The sequence below is a fragment of the Bos javanicus genome, chromosome 1 (genome assembly GCF_032452875.1).
Source record: "Bos javanicus breed banteng chromosome 1, ARS-OSU_banteng_1.0, whole genome shotgun sequence".
Taxonomy (NCBI): Eukaryota; Metazoa; Chordata; class Mammalia; order Artiodactyla; family Bovidae; genus Bos; species Bos javanicus.
Genome location: NC_083868.1, coordinates 54120546 through 54144779, shown reverse-complemented (window position 1 = coordinate 54144779; position 24234 = coordinate 54120546). Strand labels below are relative to the sequence as shown.

The 24234-nt window shown below is 39.6% G+C and overlaps 1 protein-coding gene across 1 annotated transcript in view; it reads left to right on the top strand.

The window, feature by feature from the left end:
* The window catches only part of MORC1 (MORC family CW-type zinc finger 1), a 159697-nt gene that overhangs the window by 52634 nt on the left and 82829 nt on the right, over nucleotides 1–24234 (top strand). The window contains exons 10-14 of the mRNA XM_061428205.1: nucleotides 3122–3201; nucleotides 5802–5875; nucleotides 8022–8086; nucleotides 11376–11519; nucleotides 13723–13877. Of these exons, the coding sequence (XP_061284189.1) occupies nucleotides 3122–3201; nucleotides 5802–5875; nucleotides 8022–8086; nucleotides 11376–11519; nucleotides 13723–13877 (518 nt within the window). The remainder of the gene's footprint in view (nucleotides 1–3121; nucleotides 3202–5801; nucleotides 5876–8021; nucleotides 8087–11375; nucleotides 11520–13722; nucleotides 13878–24234) is intronic.

Below are 24234 nucleotides of genomic sequence, written 5' to 3'. Positions count from 1 at the left end.
GACCACAACATCCAGTGTGGGCAGAGGCCAAGTATATTCAGAGTTTGGGAGATGGTGTTGAAACCAACCTAACCACTGAGGAACTAGAAGCCCAGCTCTAGAAGGGACACCATTCCCTTGCAGGGAATGTTGCAAGGCTGAGGAGTAGAACTGGATGGATTCTCTTCTTTTTCCTCCAGTATTACTCTGATTCTCAGAAGCATTTTTATCTTCAAGAGACCACAAGTAGGAAAAAATAATGTGTGAGGCTGATGGGGGCTTCTGATTATGGATGGGGATTTGAACAAAGATGCATTCTTTTATGAAAACAGGCAGATTTACTACACTAGATTTACAAAATCACATATATTTCGTAGCTTTCTTTAACTGCTGTGAGCAGTGTGTGTGTGTGTGTGTGTGTGTGTTGGTCACTCAGTCATGTCTGACTCTTTGTGACCCCATGCATTGCAGCCTACCAGGCTCCTCTGTCCATGGAATAATAAAATTCAAACCATCATCTGAGATGTACACATTATCTGAGACCAGGTTATCTCAATGACCCACTCCATGAAGAGAGAGCATTTTTTTGTTTTTGTTGTTTAAAATTAAGTACTAATGCACAGTTGGCACCTTTTATGCCACCTATGTTTTCTTGTCTGTAAACATGTAGTCTCTAAAAATGCTTAGTAGTGTAATTCACATCATCTTTGAAGGATTACCTCATTGTTCAGTTTCTCCTTAATTTCATTTTGACTTTTTAAATAAAGATTTGATTTAAGTGATTCAAATAAAAATAATTATGTGATTAATATGTGATTTTGTTTTAAAAGCAAATGATAATTCCAGTGTATAGTGGTCAATGATTTCTTACTTTAAAACTTAGGTTTTGTTGTTCCCTAAATGTAACAGAGACTGATTTGAAATATACCTTGGTTATGATTTAAATGAACCATGTTTATTGTAAAAGAAAATCAAGGGAACAAATTGAGAATTGCTTTATCTTAGATTTTTATGAGTGTTCCTTTCTTGTACTGACTGTGTAAATCTTCTTGGAAAATGAACATTGAAGTCAGAGGTAAAGATACATAGTTATTATAACTTGAATTATTCATTAAACCATTGCAGTAGATGAATTTAGGATGTCATTTAGTGAGGTTTTTTGTTTTTATTAATTTTTTTAGCATTAAGCCTTTTTGTAGGTAATTAGGCACACTTCCACAAGTTTTTCAGATTTTTAAAAGATCACTACTCATTTTATTTCATATTCCTAATGTATATTATCTCTGAGTGAAGTCGCTCAGTCGTGTCTGACTCTTTGCAACCCTGTGGACTGTAGCCCACCAGGCTCCTCCGTCCATGGGATTCTCCAGGCAAGAATACTGGAGTGGGTTGCCATTTCCTTCTCCATATTATCTCTAAAATACATACTAATATTTCCCCTATACCATATATCTAATAGACACAACTTATAAGGTATTTATTAGGTAAAACACATTCTACTAAGTCAATTTACTATGAAGCAGCATTATTCTAAGTTCTTTAGCTATGCTGATATCTTTAATTCTCTTAGCAGTCTTGTGAGACAGACATCACTGTTTTTATCTCAATTTACAGATAAGGAAATGGCATCACAGAAAATGAAGTCATTTGCCCAGTCTTTTGTAATTTGTACTCCTAGTAAGGGACAAACAAAGGCTTTTATCTGTCAAAGCCCAGATAGAAGGGGCTCCAAGTAGCCCAAATCTTGATTAATCATGATGGTGTTCTGTCCAGAGTATATTTGTACAGCTTCTGTTGAGATAATGGAAGAGTTTTAAAACAAACAGGCTCCAGCTAACAGCCATGTAAATTATGTGTGACCTGTTTGTATTGTGAAGAATTTGCACTACTGCTTACACTGTTTAAAAACCAGAGCATAGAAAAGCAATTCTAGATCAAGCTGTGATTCAAAAACCATCAATATTAGCCTAGATTCTAAGGATTGGTCAACTTTTTCTATAAAGGGCCTGAGAGTAGGTATCTGGACATATCCAGATACCTAATTTTTTCCTTTTTTTTAAGTCCTTTAAAATGGAAAAAAAAATTCTTAGATCTTAGGCTATAATAGAAACAAGCTGCTGGCTTAATTTGGCCCATAAGCAATATTTTGCCTATCCCTGGCATAGACTCATTGGGTGTATATATATTAATAAATTTAGACTCTCTCCTCTGCATGAACAAATTTCTCTTTTACATGTCTAAAATGTTTTGGCTTCAAAAGATGTTCTAGAATTCTCCATCTACCTCTCACTGCCTATCTAAAACTTGCCTTATCAGAGAATGGTAAGCTTCCAAGTCTACATGGATATGAGAGGCAAAAGTTATAGAATGAAGTATACAGAGCTTTGAGTATTCTCAGACCAAATACTGATCTGGAGTTTTTCTCTCTATGATGATTTAAACCAGCATTTAAAATCCTTATTCCAGGAATCCTCTATTATAGAAAAACATAGCTTCAACTGCTTTCAGAGAAACTCTGATTCTGCAGAGCCTTTCTCATCTCTATTTTGCTCACTTTGAGTGAGGAAAAGATTTATATACATTTCTTTCTCTGTGATTGTTCTGGAGTATCTTTGCTTTCAGTAAAACCCTGAACCTTGAAAACAGGCTTCTTGAGCAATAAATTAGAAAAATGTTTTAGTAGTTTAAAATGATACATTAATGTGTGTTTTTGAGCATTTCAGTTAGAGATAATTGTTTACAGAGAGGGAGAAACAGTTTACCCAGTATCAATGATGGTCTGGGTAAGAAGGATGGGTATATTAACCAGAAACTTTGATAATGAAGCAGTTCAATAGAAAATTTTCTTTTTAAGAAAAGTATCACATTTTACATGTTTAAGTGAATATTTGTGTGGGCAGAGATTTTCCTGTCTCTCTCCTCAAGTTTCCCTACAGAAACAAAATTGCTCAGTATTACAAAGCAAGGAATTTTTCTTAGTTATAAACTTTGCTGATTTAACAGCTGAATGTAACTTACTTGATGAATTTTTCTGAATAATAATGTATCTCTGGAGTATATAGTCTTCTTAGGGAATATTTTTGCATTGTGAACTTTAAAATGATAATCTGACTTGATTATGTTCTTTCCTATTTTGTTTCAGAAAGTATTTGTATGTCACATCTTCTTTTAAAGGAGCATTTAAATGTGAAGTTAAAAAGGCAGAAGAAGCAGTAAAGAGAGGTATGTAATTACTTGTGGCCTGTATCATTATTGTTATATGGCCTACATCATTATTGTCCGTTTAATCAGCAAACATTCATTGAGCAATTATTCTGAGACATAGGCTGTACTGTGTGGATCACAACAAACTAGAAAATTCTTAAAGAGATGGTAAAGCCAGACCACCTGACTGGCCTCCTGAGAAATCTGTATGCAGGTCAGGAAGCAACAGTTAGAACTGGACATGAAACAACAGACTGGTTCCAAATCCAGAAAGGAATATGTCAAGGCTGTATATTGTCACCCTGCTTATTTAACTTATATGCAGAGTACATCATGAGAAACGCTGGGCTGGATGAAGCACAAGCTGGAATCAAGATTGCTGGGAGAAAGATCAAAAACCTCAGATATGCAGATGATACCATCCTTATGGCAGACAGCTAAGAAGAGCTAAAGAGCCTCTTGATGAAAGTGAAAGAGGAGAGTGAAAAAGTTGGCTTAAAGCTCAACATTCAGAAAACAAAGATCATGGCATCTGGTCCCATCACTTCATGGCAAATAGATGGGGAAACAGTGGAAACAGTTCAGTTCAGTCACTCTGTCGTGTCCGACTCTTTTTGACCCCATGAACCACAGCACCCCAGGCCTCCCTGTCCATCACTAACTCCAGGAGTCCACCCAAACCCATGTCCATCAAGTCGGTGATGCCATCCAACAGTCTCCTCCTCTGTCGTCCCCTTCTCCTCCTGCCTTCAATCTTTCCCAGCATCAGGGTCTTTTCAAATGAGTCAGCTCTTGGCATCAGGTGGCCAAAGTATTGGAGTTTCAGCTTCAACATCAGTCCTTCCAATGAACACCCAGGACTGATCTCCTTTAGAATGGACTGATTGGATCTCCTTGCAGTCCAAGGGACTCTCAAGAATCTTCCCCAGCACCACAGTTCAAAAGCATCAATTCTTCGGTGCTCAGCTTTCTTTATAGTCAATCTCTCACATCCATACATGACCACTGGAAAAACAGTGGCTGACTTTATTTTGGGGGCTCCAAAATCACTGCAGGTAGTGACTGCAGCCTTGAAATTAAAAGACACTTGCTCCTTGGAAAAAAGTTATGACCAACCTAGACATCATATTAAAAAGCAGAGACTTGACTTTGCCAACAAAGGTATGTCTGGTCAAAGCTATGGTTTTTCTGGTAGTCATGTATGAATGTGAGAGTTGGACTGTAAAGAAAGCTGAGCCCTGAAAAATTGATGCTTTTGAACTGTGGTGTTGGAGAAGACTCTTGAGAGTCTACTGGACTGCAAAGAGATCTAACCAGTCCATCCTAAAGGAAATCAGTCCTGAATATTCACTGGAGGGACTGATGCTAAAGCTGAAACTCCAGTACTTTGGCCACCTGATGTGAAGAACTGATTCATTGGAAAAGACCTTGATGCTGGGAAAGATTAAAGGTGGGAGGAGAAGGGGACGACAGAGGATGAGATGATTGGATGGCATCATGGACTCAATGGAGATGAGTTTGAGTAAATTCCAGGAATTGGTGATGAACAGGGAGGCCTAGCATGCTGCAGTCCATAGGATGGCAAAGAGTCAGATACAACTGAGCAACTGAACTGAACTGAACGCTGCTCTCACCATTGCAGGAATAACCACAATTAGTCAAATGTGATTCCTCCCTCTCAGGAACTTTATAACACATTTCCCATCTTTGGTTTTGTCTAAATATGATGTTATTTATTATTACAAAAATAATTAAATTCTAAGGACACACTTGAAACTAGATTGATGTGCATCAGAAAACCCCAGGGACTTCCCTGATGGTCCAGTGGTTAAGTCTCCGTGTTGCCACTGCAGGGGACTTGGGTTCGATCCCCAGTCAGGGAACTAGATCCCACATGCCACAACTGAGTTCACATGTCGTAGCTAAAGATCCCATGTGCCACAACCACCCAGCACAGCCAAATTAAAAAAAAAAAAAAAGAAACCCCCATTGTTCCATTGCAGAGTTAGATAATTTTAGAGACTGATGTTACATCTACTTTAAGACAGAATGCTATACACTTTGTCCTCCCACAAAAGGACAAAGTCATCCTTCCCCAGTGATCCAAGAGTGAGGAGTAGCTCTGAATCCATATTTCATGGATTTTAGAGAGTTTCAGTCAACCAAACATTCAGTCATGACTTTTGAATTTGTATGTATATGTATAGGTGGCTCAGACATAGACAGCCTACCCGCAATGCAGGAGATGGTGGCAGGAGCTGTAGGTTTGATTTCTAGATCAGGAAGAGGAAATGGTAACCCACTCTAGTATTCGGGAAATCTCATGAACAGAGAGAGCCTGGTGGGCTCCAGTCCGTGGGGTTGCAAAGAGTCTGACATGGGTTGGCAACTAAATGACAACAAGTGTATGCTCTGTAAGTTGTCATGCCTTAGAGGAAACACTATATAGCTACCTAACCTTGGAATGTGTGAGAACTGTAGAAGGAATATAGAATTTTCTGAAATTAATATCTGTAAGCCATTCTTATTGGTCATGTATGTATTATGTATATGTAATATTCATTTAAAGATGTTTGAAATAATTTCATTTTATTAAATTATCTTGCTTCTGTTTCTAGCTGAACTCATCCTGAAAGAAGCACAAATCAAAGTAAACCACTCTGACAGAACTCCTCTGTCTTCCTCTGCCAAGGTATGACATATAGTCTTCTTAAAGGGCAAACAGGGCCATTTGCTTTTTCCTGTACATAGTTGTCTCTTATCACTTACTTCCTAAACCTTTAAACAAGCTGAGGAGATTAAGTTCATTTTAACACAAGGTAGACAGATGAGAGCAGAGAAAGGGGAGGAGACTCAGCAAGTTGGGGAAAGGCTGAGATTGAGAGCAAAGATGAACTAAATGTGGGGTGAATTGGAAACAGTGGGGAAGGACATCACAACTCATTTCTTTAAAATGAAGGAAAAAGTATAAAGAAAGGGAGAAAATAATGAAAAGCTAAAAGAAAAAACTAGCCTATCAAGTCTCCCTGAAAATATCTCTTCAAATTATAGCTCCCTATGGACCTAAATGAATGGGGAGAGCAAAGAGAACACTAATAAGCAATCCTTCTTTCTACTGCCAGGAGTTATATACTATAATTATGAATATTAATAACAGTGCTTCCAGCTTGCAAAACTTTTTTCTTATGAGTTATTCCACACAGTTCATAAACATTCTCTGTAATCCTTGCAATATGCCCATGAGTAAGATAGGTTGTAAAGAACTGTTATTATTAATTACAATACATAGCAACTAAGAGAAAAAGAATGTTGCTACAGGACATGTAAGTTTGCTAACTTTTACCAAAAATACGGTACCAGACTTTCTACTGTGGTGCATATTTATCATTTGGCATATTTCTTTGCTTGCATGGGGTAAGGAGGTGTTTGGAGAAAAAAATGCTTTACTTCACCCTTCCTTCTTCCTCTTCTACAGTCTCAGTGTAGGAATTCTTTCTGTAATTTGCTCTTAAACTTTCAAGGACCAAGGCTGTGTGTGAGGAAGAGCTCTCATATCTAACTGTCATGAATACGGGATGAAGTCAGAGAGTAGCACATGGTAATTCCCCAAAGTGCTCCATGGTTTTCCCAAAACTCTTTTACCTATTTCTTTTCACTTTTTTTAAGGTAAATGTAGACCTATCTTATTGTTACAGATTTTTTAAAGAAAAGTTTAAGCTTTATTTTGTCTCTTAAAAAAAAAATCAATTTCCTTAGCTTCATGTATTTGCATGACAAGAGAAACAGACGCTTTCTAATGGGTCAGGACCTCCCTTTCTTCCTGCCTGAGCCCATTACCTCTCACCACCTCTCTGCTCTGTGCTCTTAAGTCCATTGACAGAAAAGGTGGGGACGTCTTTGAGCAACTTGCTTTGTTGCTCTGATGTGCACTGACTTCTTTAACTCAGAGAAGAGAGCTAAGCAGAATGACCTCAGCTTTTGACCTCTTAAATTCCTCTAGGCAGTTGAGTGGTTGAATTTGAAGTGCAATACTTACCAAGCATTTACCATTTTCTTTTACAAGTCAGTGAAAATAGGTTCACTCCATGGTCTACCCATCAAATGAGATGCCCATCTTTCATATCAGGTGGATGGAGCATGTTAAAAGTTTGTTCTTATTTGTGAAATAGTGATGATGCATTATTTCTTTTCTGCCTGACTGGAGGGAAGATACTAGAGATAGAGTTAGGAATGAGCTGATATATCAAGTTAGAAGAAAAGAAAGACAGGCAGGCACTGGTATGGAGGCACTCTGAAAGGGAGAAAATCCAGGGATGGGATATTCTATAAGGGGAAAGTTTGGGGAGTATTAGTGAGGACTGTATGGAACTTGATAGAGAGGAGACATTTTCTTTTGGCCTTTGATAAAATTTTGTAGTCACAATTTATGTTTTTTCCTGAAAAAAGCCTTAGTGATAGATCACATGATGAAGCATTGTCCATTCTCACAGACAAAGGCCAGGTACACTGAATGACTTTCCCCAGGTTTTCACATTGTTTGTGTGAAAGCCATTGTGACTTTAAAGGGAGCAGTGGCTCTTTCCCTAAAGACAGAGAGGACATTGGAATATGCGCAAAAAGAGAACTGTGGGCTTGGATTTGGTTTGTCTTCTTAGCTGTTGGAACTTCATATCTATCAAGTATTTATTGAGTACTTACTGTGGTAGAATTGCATTAGGCAGTGTGACCTGTCACTGTTACCCTTGTGAAACCTCTGGATAATAGGATAATAAATATCAGCTCAGCTCTCATTAATTTAATGGCATTATGTTCTCTCCTAACCAAATGTACTTTTCTAGGATGTATTACAGAAAGCTCTGGAAGATGTTGAAGCAAAGCAGAAGGTTCTTCAAGAGAAGCAGAGGTAAGACAGGAGATTTTCTGTTTGTTGGAACCCCCTGAAACTCTGATTTCACTGTCGACAGATTTGGTCATTATTATGACAGTTTCTCTTCCTTAGCCTGTGACATTTTATGCTATTCATCATTTTATGATGAAGAAGTGAACTGCTCAGGGGGTCAGCTGGCAGCTTCACTTTCTCTATGTCTTCTGCTATTTGAACTCTGAATGGTTAGTCCCAGTTTCTTCCATCTTCCAGTACTGCTTTCAATTTAAGATGGATGATATTTCAGGTAAAAGTATCACTTATATACAATTAAAATAAAAATAGCAAGCCTGTATTACAAAACCATTGTTTACATTGGTAAGGTTGACTTGCTGTCCAGCTCGGGTGTCAAACAAATTAAACTGAAAATAATAGCTGTTGTCCAAGTTAAGCCAGACTTCGAAAACTGTGGTAACTTTTACAAATAAATTTTTAGGGACGTGTTACTGGTTTTCAGCATGTTTTGGTATATGTGAATTGTGATGTGCTATATGACCATGTGTGTGTGAGTCGCTCAGTCAAGTCCAACTCTTTGTAACCCCGTGGACTGTAGCCCACCAGGCTCCTCTGTCCATGGGATTCTCTAGGCAAGAACACTGGAGTGGGTTGACATTCCCTTCTCCAGGGCACCTTCCTAACCCAGGGATTGAACCTGGGTCTCCTGCATTGCAGGCAGATTCTTCATTGTCTGAGCCACCAGGGAAGCCCACTATATAACCATAACTTTCCTCACAACTTAAATTTGAACTGTTAAGTATGCATGTATCAAAATAAACAATAAATAACTGCCTTAGGATTCTTTACTGAAAAGCAAAGGCCACTTTAAAGTCTTCAGAAAGAAAGAGCTGGTTGATGACTTTTTTGTTATCACAATGATAGACATAAAAGGTGAGCAACCTATATTTTATAATAATGCTAGTTGGGGTGGACTTGTTTGTATAGCAAAATGCTTTTTTTAATATTTGAAGACAATCAGTATGCCATATCGCAGAGTGATTACATCATACCCTCTAATACTCTGTTTTGGGGTTCTTTACAAAATCAGTATTCTTTTTAGTTAAACAGCAGGGATCTAATTATAGAGTAGACATTTTTGAGAAAAAGTTTGATTCATATATATTTAACCCTACATGTTTGTGCATTTAAAAATACATAATATATTCATGTCAGTAACTCCCTCAAAAAATCTAATGTCATAATGTCTAATCTCTGTCATTACATCCACATAGAAGGACTGCTGAAGCTTTATTATTGTCCTTTAATGATAGATATATTTAATCCGTCCAGCAAGTATATTATATTACTTTTAATAGCCCATGATCATGAATTTGAAAAGAAAGAAGCTGTTTCTGTGGAATGAGGGGAGCTACAGGATGAGTGGAGGGAAAGAACTATGTTTGATACCATTCTTGGTGGAAAAGGAGAATGACATTTGCCACGCACCTAAAGTCTTCCAGATTCATGCTGAATATCATCTCTTTTAATCCTCATGGCATCCCAAGTGGCTAGACGGATACAATTCCCATTTTTCAGACGAGACAAAAAGTTGAAGTGGCTCATCCATAGTCATATGGTTATTACAAAGATGAGCTTGTACTTGAAGTCATGCCCCTCTTTCTGGTTCTTACATGCAAGTGCTTTTCAGCCTCCTGCTCCTATGATGGTTTCTTGTGTATTCTGCTGTCTCTTAATTTCTGCTTTTATACTTTTAATGCAAATGTCACATAAAACATAGTCCAGCAGATAGAGTCAGAAAAACAGAAGCTGTTGTCCTTGTAAACATGCTTCATTAACTCTGATTTACTTTGAATATGGAAAAAGAAAACTGAAGAATATCTTTTGGCACATTCCAATCTGTGTAGGTCAGGAAGCAACAGTTAGAATTGGGCATGGAACAACACACTGGTTCCAAATAGGAAAAGGAGTACATCAAGGCTGTATATTTCACTCTGCTTATTTAACTTATATGCAGAGTACATCATGAGAAATGCTGGGCTGGATGAAGCACAAGCTGGAATCAAGATTGCCAGGAGAAATATCAATAACCTCAGATATGCAGATGACACCACCCTTATGGCAGAAAGTGAAGGAGAACTAAAGAGCCTCTTGATGAGAGTGAGAGAGGAGAGTGAAAAAGTTGGCTTAAAGCTCAACATTCAGAAAACTAAGATCATGGCATGGTCCCATCACTTCATGGCAAATAGATGAGGAAACAGTGGCTGACTTTATTTCTGGGCTCCAAAATCACTGCAGATGGTGATTGCAGCCATGAAATTAAAAGATGCTTACTCCTTGGAAGGAAAATTATGACCAACCTAGACAGCATATTATAAAGCAGAGACATTACTTTGTCAACAAAGGTCCCTCTAGTCAAGGCTATAGTTTTTCCAGTAGTCATGTATGGCTGTTAGAGTTGGACTATAAAGAAAGCTGAGCGCCGAAGAATTGATGCTTTTGAACTATGGTGTTGGAAAAGACTCTTGAGAGTCCCTTGGACTGCAAGGAGATCCAACCAGTCCATCCTAAAGGAGATCAGTCCTGGGTGTTCATTGGAAGGACTGATGTTGAAGCTGAAACTCCAATACTTTGGCCACCTGATGCCAAGAGCTGACTCATTTGAAAAGACCCTGATGCTGGGAAAGATTGAAGGCAGGAGGAGAAGAGGACAACAGAGGATGAGATGGTTAAATGGCATCACCGACTCAATGGACATGGGTTTGGGTGAACTCCGGGAGTTGGTAATGGACAGGGAGACCTGGTGTGCTGTGGTTCATGGGGTCGCAAAGAGTCAGACGTGACTGAGCGACTGAACTGAATCTGTGTAGAATATTTAGAGGTTTGAGAACATGCTAAACGTTAGAAATCACATTCAGTGTTAGAAATACCTACATTTTCACATGGTCAGATGATTATTTTTCAAAAATGCTGCAATGTACATTTAGGCCAGTTAATGTTTCATGATTCTGCTGACTTTCTAGTTCTTAAATTTAAATTGGCAAACTCATTTGTGAATAAAGGAATGCTTATGTTTGACTGGTATGGTTGTTGCTGATCGTGTTTATGCAAAATGCTTGGCTATAGAGAGATACTGAATGCGCCAACTAGGTTTTGCAAAATACCTGGATATTTTATATATATATATGTGTGTGTGTGTGTGTGTGTGTATATAGTTCCTTTATGTTTACCTTCTGAGTTATTTAATTATTAGTTTGTAAAATATATATTTTTACTTAATGATTTTTTTTTAACTTTCTAAATGTAATGCTAGAGAATTAAAAAAAGCAAGGACACTCACCCTGTTCTTTGGTGTGAACATAGAAAACCGAAGCCAAGCTGGGATGTTCATTTATAGCAGTAACCGCTTGATCAAAATGCACGAGAAAGTCGGGCCACAGTTGAAACTGAAGTCCTTGTAAGTATGTTTTTGTTTTCAGAGGCACAGGCAGGATGAGGGAAGGTGTGGTAGGATCCTGTCTTTGGAGTTAGATGAGTAATTAATCATAATGGGAGCAGGTGTCGTGTCCCCCATCCACCCTTCCCATTAACGTGCAGGCATTCATCTGCCTAATTTATAATATCAGTAGGATTGCATGCCTGCTCTAAGGAAAAAGCACACTTTTGGAAATTTTACCATTTCTGTGCCATCTACTCGGGTGAAGTTGCTGATATTTCTCCAATTAAAAAATAATGCAAGCAGAGTAAAAAAATTTTAGAAAAGAAAAATCCATAGTCTTGTAACACAACCCTTTCAACATTTTGTGTAGCCCCAGCATGAATGAGTTCTTGCCAGTTACCTGCATGAGCATATATTCTTAGCACTCGCCAGCCTGCCTGGATTCCAGAGGAATACATTCTGGTGCTTTCCCAGTGGTCGGTCTGAAGCTCTCGTGAATTACGTAGAGCCCTGAAGAGAGACTGTAGAAAATTACAGAATCAGACAGGATAACCATGAGCAATAGGAGAGCTCAGGGGAACATTTCTTCATCTTGTCCCCTCACTCTCAAGGAGATCATGATTCATTCATTTGTTTATTCAGCAAGCACTGGTATTATAGTACCATGTGCCAGGCACTGTACCAAACTCTGCAGACAGAATGGTGAAGACCTACTACCTTTTGCTAAGGAACTTATAATCCAGTGAGAAGGACAAGTGTATAAATACATATTTTTTATATTGTGTGGAAACAGTGAGAATGATCTTTTAAAATATAAATTAGTTTACTGTCTTGCTTCAAATCCCAGTGCATGTAGAATAGCACTGGTTTTCATATTCTGTCAGTGATCTGGCTTCTGCCTGGCTCTGGAGCACCTGCTCCGATACCACCCTCTGACAGCATTCCCTGCACGCTGGCAGGCATCTTGTTTCTCAAACATCCTAAACTCATTTCTACCTTTGGGCCTTGACATTTGCTCTTCCCTCTGCATTGAACTTTCTGTCCTCAGATCTTCTTACTGAGGGTCCTAGCATGTCACTCAGGCATCAGCTCTGAAATCTGCTCCACAGGAAGGTCTCTTGGACTATCTAATTAAAATTAGCCTCTGACATCACTCCTTCCACCTTATCTCTCTTCACATATTATGGCACCTGCTGTGTTTTGCTTACACCGCTTATACCATCTGAAATTATCTTGTCACCCGTAATGGCTTTCAGCCTTTAAGGGAAAACTCATAAACAGGGACCTTATCTTCCTTATTCATAACATATTCCTGGTTTCTGGCATGGGACCAGGTGCTGAGCATGAATGAATTGATAAATGAACAAACAAATATCTGTTATAGGCAAGGACCAGGTGCAAAAAGAGCCTCTTAGGAGGGGCAGTAAACCAAACCTGGGAAAGTTAAGTTAGGTCTCCTGGAAGAAATGATGCCCAAATTTAGGCTTACAGAATGAAGAGTTGAAGGGAGGGCAGGGTGGAAAGGGAAAGTGATGGAAAACATGATGGAAAGCCCCAAATTGGGAAGGCATGGCTTGTGTGCCAGTCGTAGGCACAGCCCCTGGGAGCCCCTGAAAAGCCCGATTTCTGGATGCCTTTTCCCCAATCAGGTTACAGCACTAAGCAGAAGAGCCCAGCCACATACATCAAGAGCTGCTGAAATGTGAAAAAAAATCAAGTTTATCCATCAGGCTATTCCTTTCTCAGATAGTACAGTGTATATTCCCTTAATAGATTTCACTGAGCACCCGTGGACCTCTGCAATGATGAGGAGAAATCCAACCTGACAGGTGAAACAAGGATGATAAAAAGCGACTGTCTGGCCTGTATTGTTAAGACGACTGTGTCAGTTTATCTCTGCAAGGGATTGTTAGGGGTGTTTACTGCTTCAAGGCCTCATTTCACTACTCACTCTGACTCCCCATGTCAGGTTATAGGTTTAAAAAAGGAGTCATATTAATTCAGTAATGACATATTAAGAAATTTTATATTATGGGACCAAACACAACTGGAATGACCATAGACTTACATTAAAAAGTACAGTTATAACTTGTTAACTTTGACATGCTTTGGACCAAATGACTGAATTTATTTTTTTAATTGATTTTGAAAGATAAATACTAGCCTTTTCTGTTTTCTTAGCTTAATTTCACGTAATTTATATATGTATTTATTCTTCCAGACTCGGTGAAGGTGTAGTTGGAATTGTTAATATACCCTTGGAGATCATGGAACCATCCCATAATAAGCAGGAATTTCTCAATGTCCATGAGTATAATCATCTTCTAAAAGTTATGGGACAATACTTGGTCCAGTACTGTAAGGACACCGGGATCAGTGAGTATTCAGTAGCCATGATAAGAGATGCTTAATGGGGATTAAATTGATGATGTCTGCATGCTGGAATGATTGTACTGATTCAGATAGACAGTAACCAAAAAGCCTGAAAGAGAGTACCTGAATTAATAAAACAAACAAAGGGGAAATAGGAAAGAAGTTAGAATCTTCCCTAGAGTATTACATGAAAAAGAAGGCAGCAGGTTAAAAATTATAAGAGGAGGGTGATCAGAGAGCAGTATGCAATGGCAGCTGATCATGTAGGAAGGGGGCAGAAGTTTGCTGGAAATAAGCTGAGAACCACCCAAAGGACACTCTAGGACTCTACTGTATAGGAATGCAGAGTCCCACACAGACCTAAGCAGCTCCTATTGTTGTTGTTCAGTAGCTAAGTTGTGTCCAGCTCTTTGCATCTCCATGAAATACAGCACGCCAGGCTTCCCTGTCCTTCACTGTCTCCTGGAGTTTGCTCAAACTCATATCCATTGAGTCGGTAATGCCATCCAACCATCTCATCCTCCTTCTCTTCCCCTCAATCTTTCTATAGTGTAATCATTGTTGACCCTGAATAATTGTAGATATGTTAAACCCTGTTTTGTATATCTGACAAGTCTTGAATATGTTAATTACAGAAAGATTTAGAAGAAAAATCACTATATACACTTAGAAATGTAAAAAGGAGAAGTCAATAGCACCCCACTCCAGTACTCTTGCCTGGAAAATCCCATGGATGGAGGAGCCTGGTAGGCTGCAGTCCATGGGGTCGCTAAGAGTCGGACATGACTGAGCGACTTCACTTTCACTTTTCACTTTCATGCATTGGAGAAGGAAATGGCAACCCACTCCAGTATTCGTGCCTGGAGAATCCCAGGGACGGGGCATCCTGGTGGGCTGCCGTCTATGGGGTCGTACAGAGTCTGACACGACTGAAGTGACTCAGTAGCAGCAGCAGAACTTATCTAGAAAATCTGATTTATTCAGATCACCTCACTCTCCAGAGACGCCTGACAATTAAGTGGTGTGATGATGATGAGTGATTCAGTCGCTAAGTCGTGTCTGACTCTTACAAGTCCATGGATTGTAGCCTGCCAGGCTCCTCTGTCCTTGGAATTCTCCAGGCAAGAATTCTGGAGTGGGTTGCCATTTCCTTCTCCAGGGAATCTTCCTGACCCAGGAATCAAATCCAGGTGGAGACAGGTTCTTTACCGACTGAGCTATGAGGGAAGCCACATGAAGTGGTGTGCTATGCATTAATTAAGCTTCCTTTAAATTTTGCAGACATATGGCTTCATTTATGGAAATACATAGGCTACCGTGTATTTGTTCAGTGAATTGCATGAAGTATGTATAATTCATGCATATCAAAAATTACATCCTACCCTTGAGACAACTTAAACTCTTATTATTGTTTCACTTGAAGTTGTAATTTTAGAATTTTTGTGCGTGTGTTCCCACTCTGCTCAGTCCTGAAATTGTCTCATACCGGTGAAACAGGAAAGAGTGAAAGAACTCAGGGGAAACAAATATAAAGGTGGGAATGACCTTGAGGGTGTTAATTTCCTGCCAGTGCTGGATTTTCCTGTCATGGTCTAAAGCCTCCTCAGAGTGTGGTCTGTGGACTAGCAGCATCAGCATCACCTGAGGGCTTGGTGTACATGCAGAATCTGAGGCCCCACCCAAGACCTCCTGGATTAAAATCTGCATGTTAGCAAAGTCTTCAGGGGATGTGAACACACAATAAAGTTTGAGAAACACTTCTCTGAAAAGTACGTGCGTGTTACTCATGCTTAGCAAAGGCATACTTTTTCACATGTATGTTTTGTTCTCAGAGACACGTTTAAAGCTATATTGAATGTAGGAAAGACTACGTTATTTGGCAAGGTGTGCTTGAAGCTGTATAAAACATTGGAAGGTACGGAGTGAGGTTGTGTAAATCAATGATCTACTCACTGGTCTTTAAATGCTAGCATAACATGGTTCAGAAAGAAAATGTTAAGCATTTGAAAATTATGTAACTTCCTCCATCTTCATATTTTCTCCATAATCCCTTCTTTATCTTGTTTATCCTTGCTTATCTTTGTTCAATCGCTAAGTTGTGTCTGACTCTACAACCCTGTGAACTGTGGCACACCAGAGTTCCCTGTCCTTCACTAACTTCTAAGGTTTGCTCAAACACATGTCCATTAAGTCTATGATGCCATCCAGCCATCTCATCCTGTCACCCACTTCTCCTCCTGCCCTCAATCTTTGCCATCATTAGGGTCTTTTTCAGTGAGTCGGCTTTTCACATCAGTTGGCCAAAGTACTGAAGCTTCAGCTTATCCTTAGAATAAAGAACTGAGTCCTCAGAAGGAATTAGTCATTCAGTTTAAAGCTTATAGGAATGATTTCAATCCAGCCCAGATTTACTCAAGACAGTCTTACACAGTCCTGATTGTAGGGGTTGTCTCTGTAAGTTCCTTTGGAGTGTGGGTGCCCTCCCAACAATGGTACTGTCAACTCCACAGAGTGTGACTTGCCAGGTTTTTCCCCTCTGTGTAATTTCCTATCCCTATTTTATCTACCTAACTTTTTCAAAGTCTTCTCAACAGAAGATATAGTATGATTCAAAATAAGTAAGTTATCAGATCAGATCAGTCACTCAGTCGTGTCCGACTCTTTGCGACCCCATGAATCACAGCACCCCAGGCCTCCCTGTCCATCACCAACTCCCAGAGTTCACTTAGACTCACGTCCATCGAGTCAGTGATGCTATCCAGCCATCTCATCCTCTGGCGTCCCCTTCTCCTCCTGCCCCCAATCCCTCCCAGCATCAGAGTCTTTTCCAGTGAGTCAACTCTTCGCATGAGGTGGCCAAAGTACTGGAGTTTCAGCTTTAGCATCATTCCTTCCAAAGAAACCCCAGGGCTGATCTCCTTCAGAATGGACTGGTTGGATCTCCTTGCAGTCCAAGGGACTCTCAAGAGTCTTCTCCAACACCACAGTTCAAAAGCATCAATTCTTTGGTGCTCAGCCTTCTTCACAGTCCAACTCTCACATCCATACATGACCACAGGAAAAACCATAGCCTTGACTAGACGAACCTTTGTTGGTGAAGTAATTTCTCTGCTTTTGAACATGCTATCTAGGTTGGTCATAACTTTCCTTCCAAGGAGTAAGCATCTTTTAATTTCATGGCTGCAGTCACCATCTGCAGTGATTTTGGAGCCCAGAAAAATTAAGTCTGACACTGTCTCCACTGTTTCCCCATCTATTTCCCATGAAGTGGTGGGACCAGATGCCATGATCTTCGTTTTCTGAATGTTGAGCTTTAAGCCAACTTTTTCACTCTCCACTTTCACTTTCATCAAGAGGCTTTTGAGTTCCTCTTCACTTTCTGCCATAAGGGTGGTGTCATCTGCATATCTGAGGTTATTGATATTTCCCCCAGCAATCTTGATTCCAGCTTGTGTTTCTTCCAGTCCAGCGTTTCTCATGATGTACTCTGCATATAAGTTAAATAAACAGGGTGACAATATACAGCCTTGACGAACTCCTTTTCCTATTTGGAACCAGTCTACTGTTCCGTGTCCAGTTCTAACTGTTGCTTCCTGACCTGCATACAGATTTCTCAAGAGGCAGATCAGGTGTTCTGGTATTCCTATCTCTTTCAGAATTTTCCACAGTTTATTGTGATCCACACAGTCAAAGGCTTTGGCATAGTCAGTAAAGCAGAAATAGATGTTTTTCTGGAACTCTCTTGCTTTTTCTATGATCCAGCGGATGTTGGCAATTTGATCTCTGGTTCCTCTGCCTTTTCTAAAACCAGCTTGAACATCAGGAAGTTATATTTGTATGTTAATCACTAATGGTTAAAAACGTGTTGATGTCCTAGTTCCATAACTGTCCATGAATGGAGTTGGGGCTAGAGGTTGCTCTCACAAAAGATGTTCCTCTAGAAAGAAAGCAGAGAGTGGAGAAAGGAGAGTGAGCATGTGTATTTCCTCACATATCTCACAACTACTTCAGTATCAAACTGAATCAAGTAATCAAGGTCAGAATTGGTAGTCTCAGGAATTGTGTTGAGGAGATTGACCTTCAGGTCTCTGCTTATTAATTCCCACAGGAAGAAGCAAAGTTATGTAATGCTTGACTAACCCTCTGAAAGTCAATATTATAGACACACGATTTTAATGAAAAGTATTTGGGTAGATTTTTAACCTTATAAATAAAAGATGCAATTTTTGTATTTGCTGTAAATCTGATCTGTTTCTATGGAAAATTGGGCCCTTGTATTTAAAAATCCAATCAGCAGAAAAAGAAATGGCGAGGTAATGATTTTGTGTCATTTGTCAGATCTGCGTTTACTTTTGGCACAGTTGATGCTAAGAATCTCAGAAGTATTCTTGTCTCTGAGTCTGTCCTCACGTCACTGTCTGCTACTGTGTTTTCTGAAACTTTATGCATCCTTACAGTAAAATGGAAATATTAATCATCAGCTTTTTGGAATGGAGAGAGAAGGAGAAGGAAAATATAGGGAGAAATAGCAAATGAAATCTGAATTTGAACAGAAGTAATTACATAGAAATGTATTACTAAAATTTTTCAAAACAGATTATAGCTGATCAGCTAAAATGAAATTTATGATGCAATAAACAACCTTTACCAGCAGAACTCAAATTATAGGGCCTGGGTTGGCAATAAGGTTAAAAGTTGTTTAATCCAGTCACCCACCCCCACCATGCATGAATCCCCTTTACCTCACCCACCCCTGCCCCAGGCATTGTGTATATGTATCTGTTCAGTCATATCAGTCATGTCCGCCTCTTTGAAACCCCATGAACTATCTATCACCCACCAGGCTCCTCTGTCCATGGGATTTCCCAGGCAAGAATACTGAAGTGGGTTGCCATTTCCTCCTCTACGGGATCTTCCTGACCCAGGGATCAGACCCACATCCCCTGCATTGGCAGGCAGGTTCTTTACCACTGAGCCACTTGGGAAGTCCCAGGCAAGTGGAAGCCATTTTATGCCTAAACAGGGTAAAATTTTTCTCATGAAAGAAAAATTGCTACTTCTTGAGGCAGCTATGAATCTTTGCACAACTGTATTAGAAAATACATTTTTATATTAATGTCAAATCTATTTCTCATGTGTTCTTTTATTCATTCATTCATCGATGCCAGGCGCAGAATGTTACAGGACCGATAAATCAGACGAGGTCCACCCTCTCTGGGAATTTACAGTTTAGTAGGGCTAACACCATGCTTATTTAACTTATATTGTCACCCTGCTTATTTAACTTATATGCAGAGTACATCATGAGAAACGCTGGGCTGGAACAAGCACAAGCTGGAATCAAGATTGCCAGGAGAAATATCAATAACCTCAGATATGCAGATGACACCACCCTTATGGCAGAAAGTGAAGAACTAAAGAGCCTCTTGATGAAAGTGAAAGAGGAGAGTGAAAAAGTTGGCTTAAAGCTCAACATTCAGAAAACTAAGATCATGGCATCCAGTCCCATCACTTCCTGGCAAATAGATGGGGAAACAGTGGAAACAGTGGCTGACTTTATTTCTGGGGACTCTGAAATCACTGCAGATGGTGATTGCAGCCAGGAAATTAAAAGATGCTTACTCCTTGGAAGGAAAGTTATGACCAACCTGGATAGCATATTGAAAAGCAGAGACATTACTTTGCCAACAAAGATCCATCTAGTCAAGGCTATGGTTTTTCCAGTGGTCATGTATGGATGTGAGAGTTGGACTGTAAAGAAAGCTGAGCGCTGAAGAATTGGTGCTTTTGAACTGTGGTGTTGGAGAAGACTCTTGAGAGTCCCTTGGACTGCAAGGAGATCCATCCAGTCCATCCTAAAGGAGATCAGTCCTGGGTGTTCATTGGAAGGACTGATGTTAAAGCTGAAACTCCCGTACTTTGGCCACCTGATGTGAAGAGCTGACTCATTTGAAAAGACCCTGATGCTGGAAAAGACTGAGGGCAGAAGGAGAAGGGGACGACAGAGGATGAGATGGCTGGATGGCATCACCAGCTCGATGGACATGGGTTTGGGTGGATTCTGGGAGTTGGTGATGGACAGGGAGGCCTGGCGTGCTGCAGTTCATGGGGTCGCAAAGAGTGGGACACGACTGAGTGACTGAACTGAACTGATTATGAAATACATAAACCCATCATCCAACCCTAACAATTATCAACTCCTCAGCAAACTGGTTTTATCCATACTTCCACCTAGTCCCCCACAACTGGAACGTGAAGGAAATTCCAGATACTTTATATCTGCATATATTTTAACATGTATTCTTAAAGAACTCTGTTTAAAAACATGACCACAATACAAATATGACATCTAAAAATCGTCAATACTTTTTTAATAGCATAAAAATATCCTGTCTCATGTTTACATTTTGAATTTTCTGTTATATTTCATAGTCCTCTATCCTGTCCTCATATTTCTCTTTATTGTTCCCTCTCTCTCTCTCTCTCTCTTTTTTTTGGGGCAATTTATTTGTAGGCAGAATTGGTTGTCTTACCGTTTTCACAGTTTAAATTTTTCTGACTGCATTACTGTGTGTAGTTTAACAGATTCTTTCATTCTGTTTATTTTATTTCTCTGTAAATTGGTAGAATCTAGCAGCTTGACCAAATTCAGGTGTGTTCTTTTGTGGCTGTTTTATCAAGATACTTCGTAGGTTGAAGAGTGTTCTATCAGGAGCCATAAATTGTTCTCTTTTAATAATATTAACAATTAGTGATCAAAACTCATATCCCTTAAGAGTCCCAAATTCTTGCATTCTAATTAAATCAATTTTCATTGCTTATTAACTAATACTTCTATAAAGAAGAACTTCTTTTATCAACCATTTGATTACCCATGTTTGTTGGGACCTTACTATTGACAGCAGCAACAGTAGAATTCTATACCACTAAAAAAATTGTGTTGGCTAAAAGCTTTATGTGAGAGGAATTGGAGAGAAAATATCAAAAAACATTATAGACATTTTTACTTTATTTTTATTGCATAAATATATGTTTAAAATTGTTACTTTGTGCCAGTCCCCAGAAAATAGCAGGATGGTTCAGGAGTTCAAAGCATTGACTTCTGTTTTTTAAAAAATATCACAGTCTTAGATTTTATCCATTACACTGCTTTCACTTGATAATTGAAATTATCACCATTGACAGCACTTAACACTTCTTTTTCTATCTGACTGCACTTGTATTGTTATCATGATAATGATATTTTTAACATCTACAAGGAAATTTCTTGCTAAAACATCTCAGAAGATCTCACCTATATTGCAAATAAAATATGAAAAAGCCAGCCCTTCTTTTGTCTAGAATTAAATACACTTTGAGTCTTACAGTTTGATTTTTCCCTGCCATACAAGAAGCAAAGCTTCAACACTCTTCATTATTCTGCATGTGTGTGCTTTAGAAAAAAGAATAAGTTGTATCTAATGACTGAATTTAAGACAGCGAAATCAGAATTAAACAATTTAACATAAGTTGTGTTAACAACAAAGAATCTTTAGACTTTTGAGACCATTAAGTCACGGTGCTTTGTGTATGTCTAAGAAAACTAAGATTGTGGCATCCAGTCCCATCACTTCATGGCAAATAGATGGGGAAACAGTGGCTGACTTTGGTTTTTGGGCCTCCAAAACCACTGCAGATGGTGATTGCAGCCACAAAATTAAAAGGCACTTACTCCTTAGAAGGAAAGTTATGACCAACCAGGGCAGCATATTAAAAAGCAGAGACATTACTTTGTCAACAAAGGTCCATCTAGTCAAGGCTATGGTTTTTCCAGTAGTCATGTATGGATGTGAGAGTTGGACTATAAAGAAAGCTGAGTGCTGAAGAATTGATGCTTTTGAACTGTGGTGTTGGAGAAGACTCTTGAGAGTCCCTTGGACTGCAAGGAGATCCAACCAGTCCATTCTAAAGGAGATCAGTCCTGGGTGTTCATTGGAAGGACTGATGTTGAAGCTGAAACTCTAATACTTTGGCCACTTGATGTGAAGAGCTGACTCATTTGAAAAGGCTCTGATGCTGGGAAAGATTGAAGGCAGGAGGAGAAGGGGACGACAGAGGATGAGATTGTTAGATGGCATCACCAACTCAATGGAGATGAGTTTGAGTAAGCTCCGGGAGTTGGTGATGGACAGGGAGGTCTGGCGTGCTGTGGTTCATGGGGTCACAAAGAGTCGGACACAAATGAGTGACTAAACTGAACTGAAGTGAAGATAAAGAGAATCCTGGTAGAAAGAAAAATTATGCTAACCTAGGTGTTGGGGTGGTAGGCTGCAGTCCATGGGGTCGCTAAGAGTCAGACACGACTGAGCAACTTCACTTTCACTTTTCACTTTCATGCATTGGAGAAGGAAATGGAAACCCACTCCAGTGTTCTTGCCTGGAGAATCACAGGGATGGGGGAGCCTGGTGGGCTGCCGTCTGTGGGGTTCCACAGAGTCAGACATGACTGAAGTGACTTAGCAGCAGTAGCAGCAGGTATTGAGGAGACTTAGGTAGCTGACTAAGCTTTTACCCGTGATAACACAGAATGTTTTTTGAATATATTTATATTATTATGTCTAATTTTGATTTCCATTCTTTATAAACAACAGGAAAAATTAGTGCATATATAGAAAAGCTATGAATGTGACTAAATAAAAATATAACCAAAAAAATGAAAGTTAAATTGTTTCTTTATAAGGAAGAACTCAGTAGAAACGTAACTTTCCTTAAGTTTGTTTTTGAAGATGTCCTCATAAGGCTTCCCTCCATCTTCCTGCACATATGGTGTGGTTCTGAACTGGGAGGAGTCACGAAGCCTAGGGGACCTTAGAGTGTGGTTTGGAATCCTTGAATCCCTGGCTACTGATGATTGTCGAAGACGGCGTTATGTCTTGTACATATATGTGCTACATTTTTTCAAATATAGCGATGTAGTTGTGAGTAGTAAGACATAAAATCACATAAAAGTATGATTGAATTCATGATTTATTTATTTATTTTGTCATCATGTATTTTCTCAAGTCAGGATGGTGGTGGTTCTAAAATCATTTTTTTCAGCTTAAGGAGATCTTCGTGGGAAGCAGCTAATATGGAATGAAAGGAAATGATGCTCCATTGTCAGGTGAAGTCATGACGTTACTGCAAAGTTGGACCAACTCTGCAGATTCCTGGAGTTTTGCTATGGAGCCTACTGTACCATCGACTGTACTGTACTGGGAGATGGACCCAACCACCTCAACCACATCCAGGAGCCAAGAGAAAGAAGGACACTGGAAACACCTTTACCACTGCTGAAGACATCTCGCTTTATTTTCCTTCAATTCAAATCAAATCCTTTGGGAAGTGATCACATAGGGCCTCTCTCATCTCACATACACCACACACTTTCTAAGCCATCATGGCAGTTCTTCCTGATAAGTGGTAATTGGCCTCGAGATTTTATGGGCATCACTACCAGCTGATCAGAGTTGGTATGTTACTTGAAACCAGTTTCCTATCCCTAACCCAGAGATGCTATCAAGACCATAAATGATAAATGATCACACAAGGGATCAGCTTAACAAGGGTCTCATATCTGGCTTGGCTAAGAATTATAAAGATAAGGACAAACAGGACAGTATTCACCAGAGGAGAAAGTGTGATCTACAGTCCTCCAAGAATGGATGTGTAATTTCTATTTGAGATCTTTAATGTTCAGTTCAGTCGCTCAGTCGTGTCCGACTCTTGCAACCCCATGAACTGCAGTACCCCAGGCTTCCCTGTCCGTCGTGGACTCCAGGAGCTTACCCAAACTCATGTCCGTTGAGTTGGTGATGCCATCCAACCATCTCATCCTCTGTCGTCCCCTTCTCCTCCCGCCTTTAATCAGCATCAGGATCTTTTCCAGTGACTCAGTTTTTTGCATCAGGTGGCCAAAGTATTGGAGTTTCAGCTTCAGCATCACTCCCCAGGTTGGTAGGTGCCCAATATGCTACTGGAGAAGAGTGGAGAAATAACTCCAGAAAGAATGAAGAGACAGAGCCAAAGCAAAAACAACACCCAGTTGTGGATGGGACTGGTTTTGCAAGTAAAGTCTGGTGCTGTAAAGAGCAATATTTCATAGGAACCTGGAATGTTCGGTCCATGAATCAAGGCAAATTGAAAGTGGTCAAACAGGAGATGGCAAGAGTTTACCTGGAGTTTACCCAAACTCATGTCCATTGAGTCAGTGATGCCATCCAACCATTTCCTTCTCTGTCATCCCCTTCTCCTCCTGCCCTCAATCTTTCCCAGCATCAGGGCCTTTTCAAATGAGTCAGCTCTTCGCATCAGGTGGCCAAAGTATTGGAGTTTCAGCTTC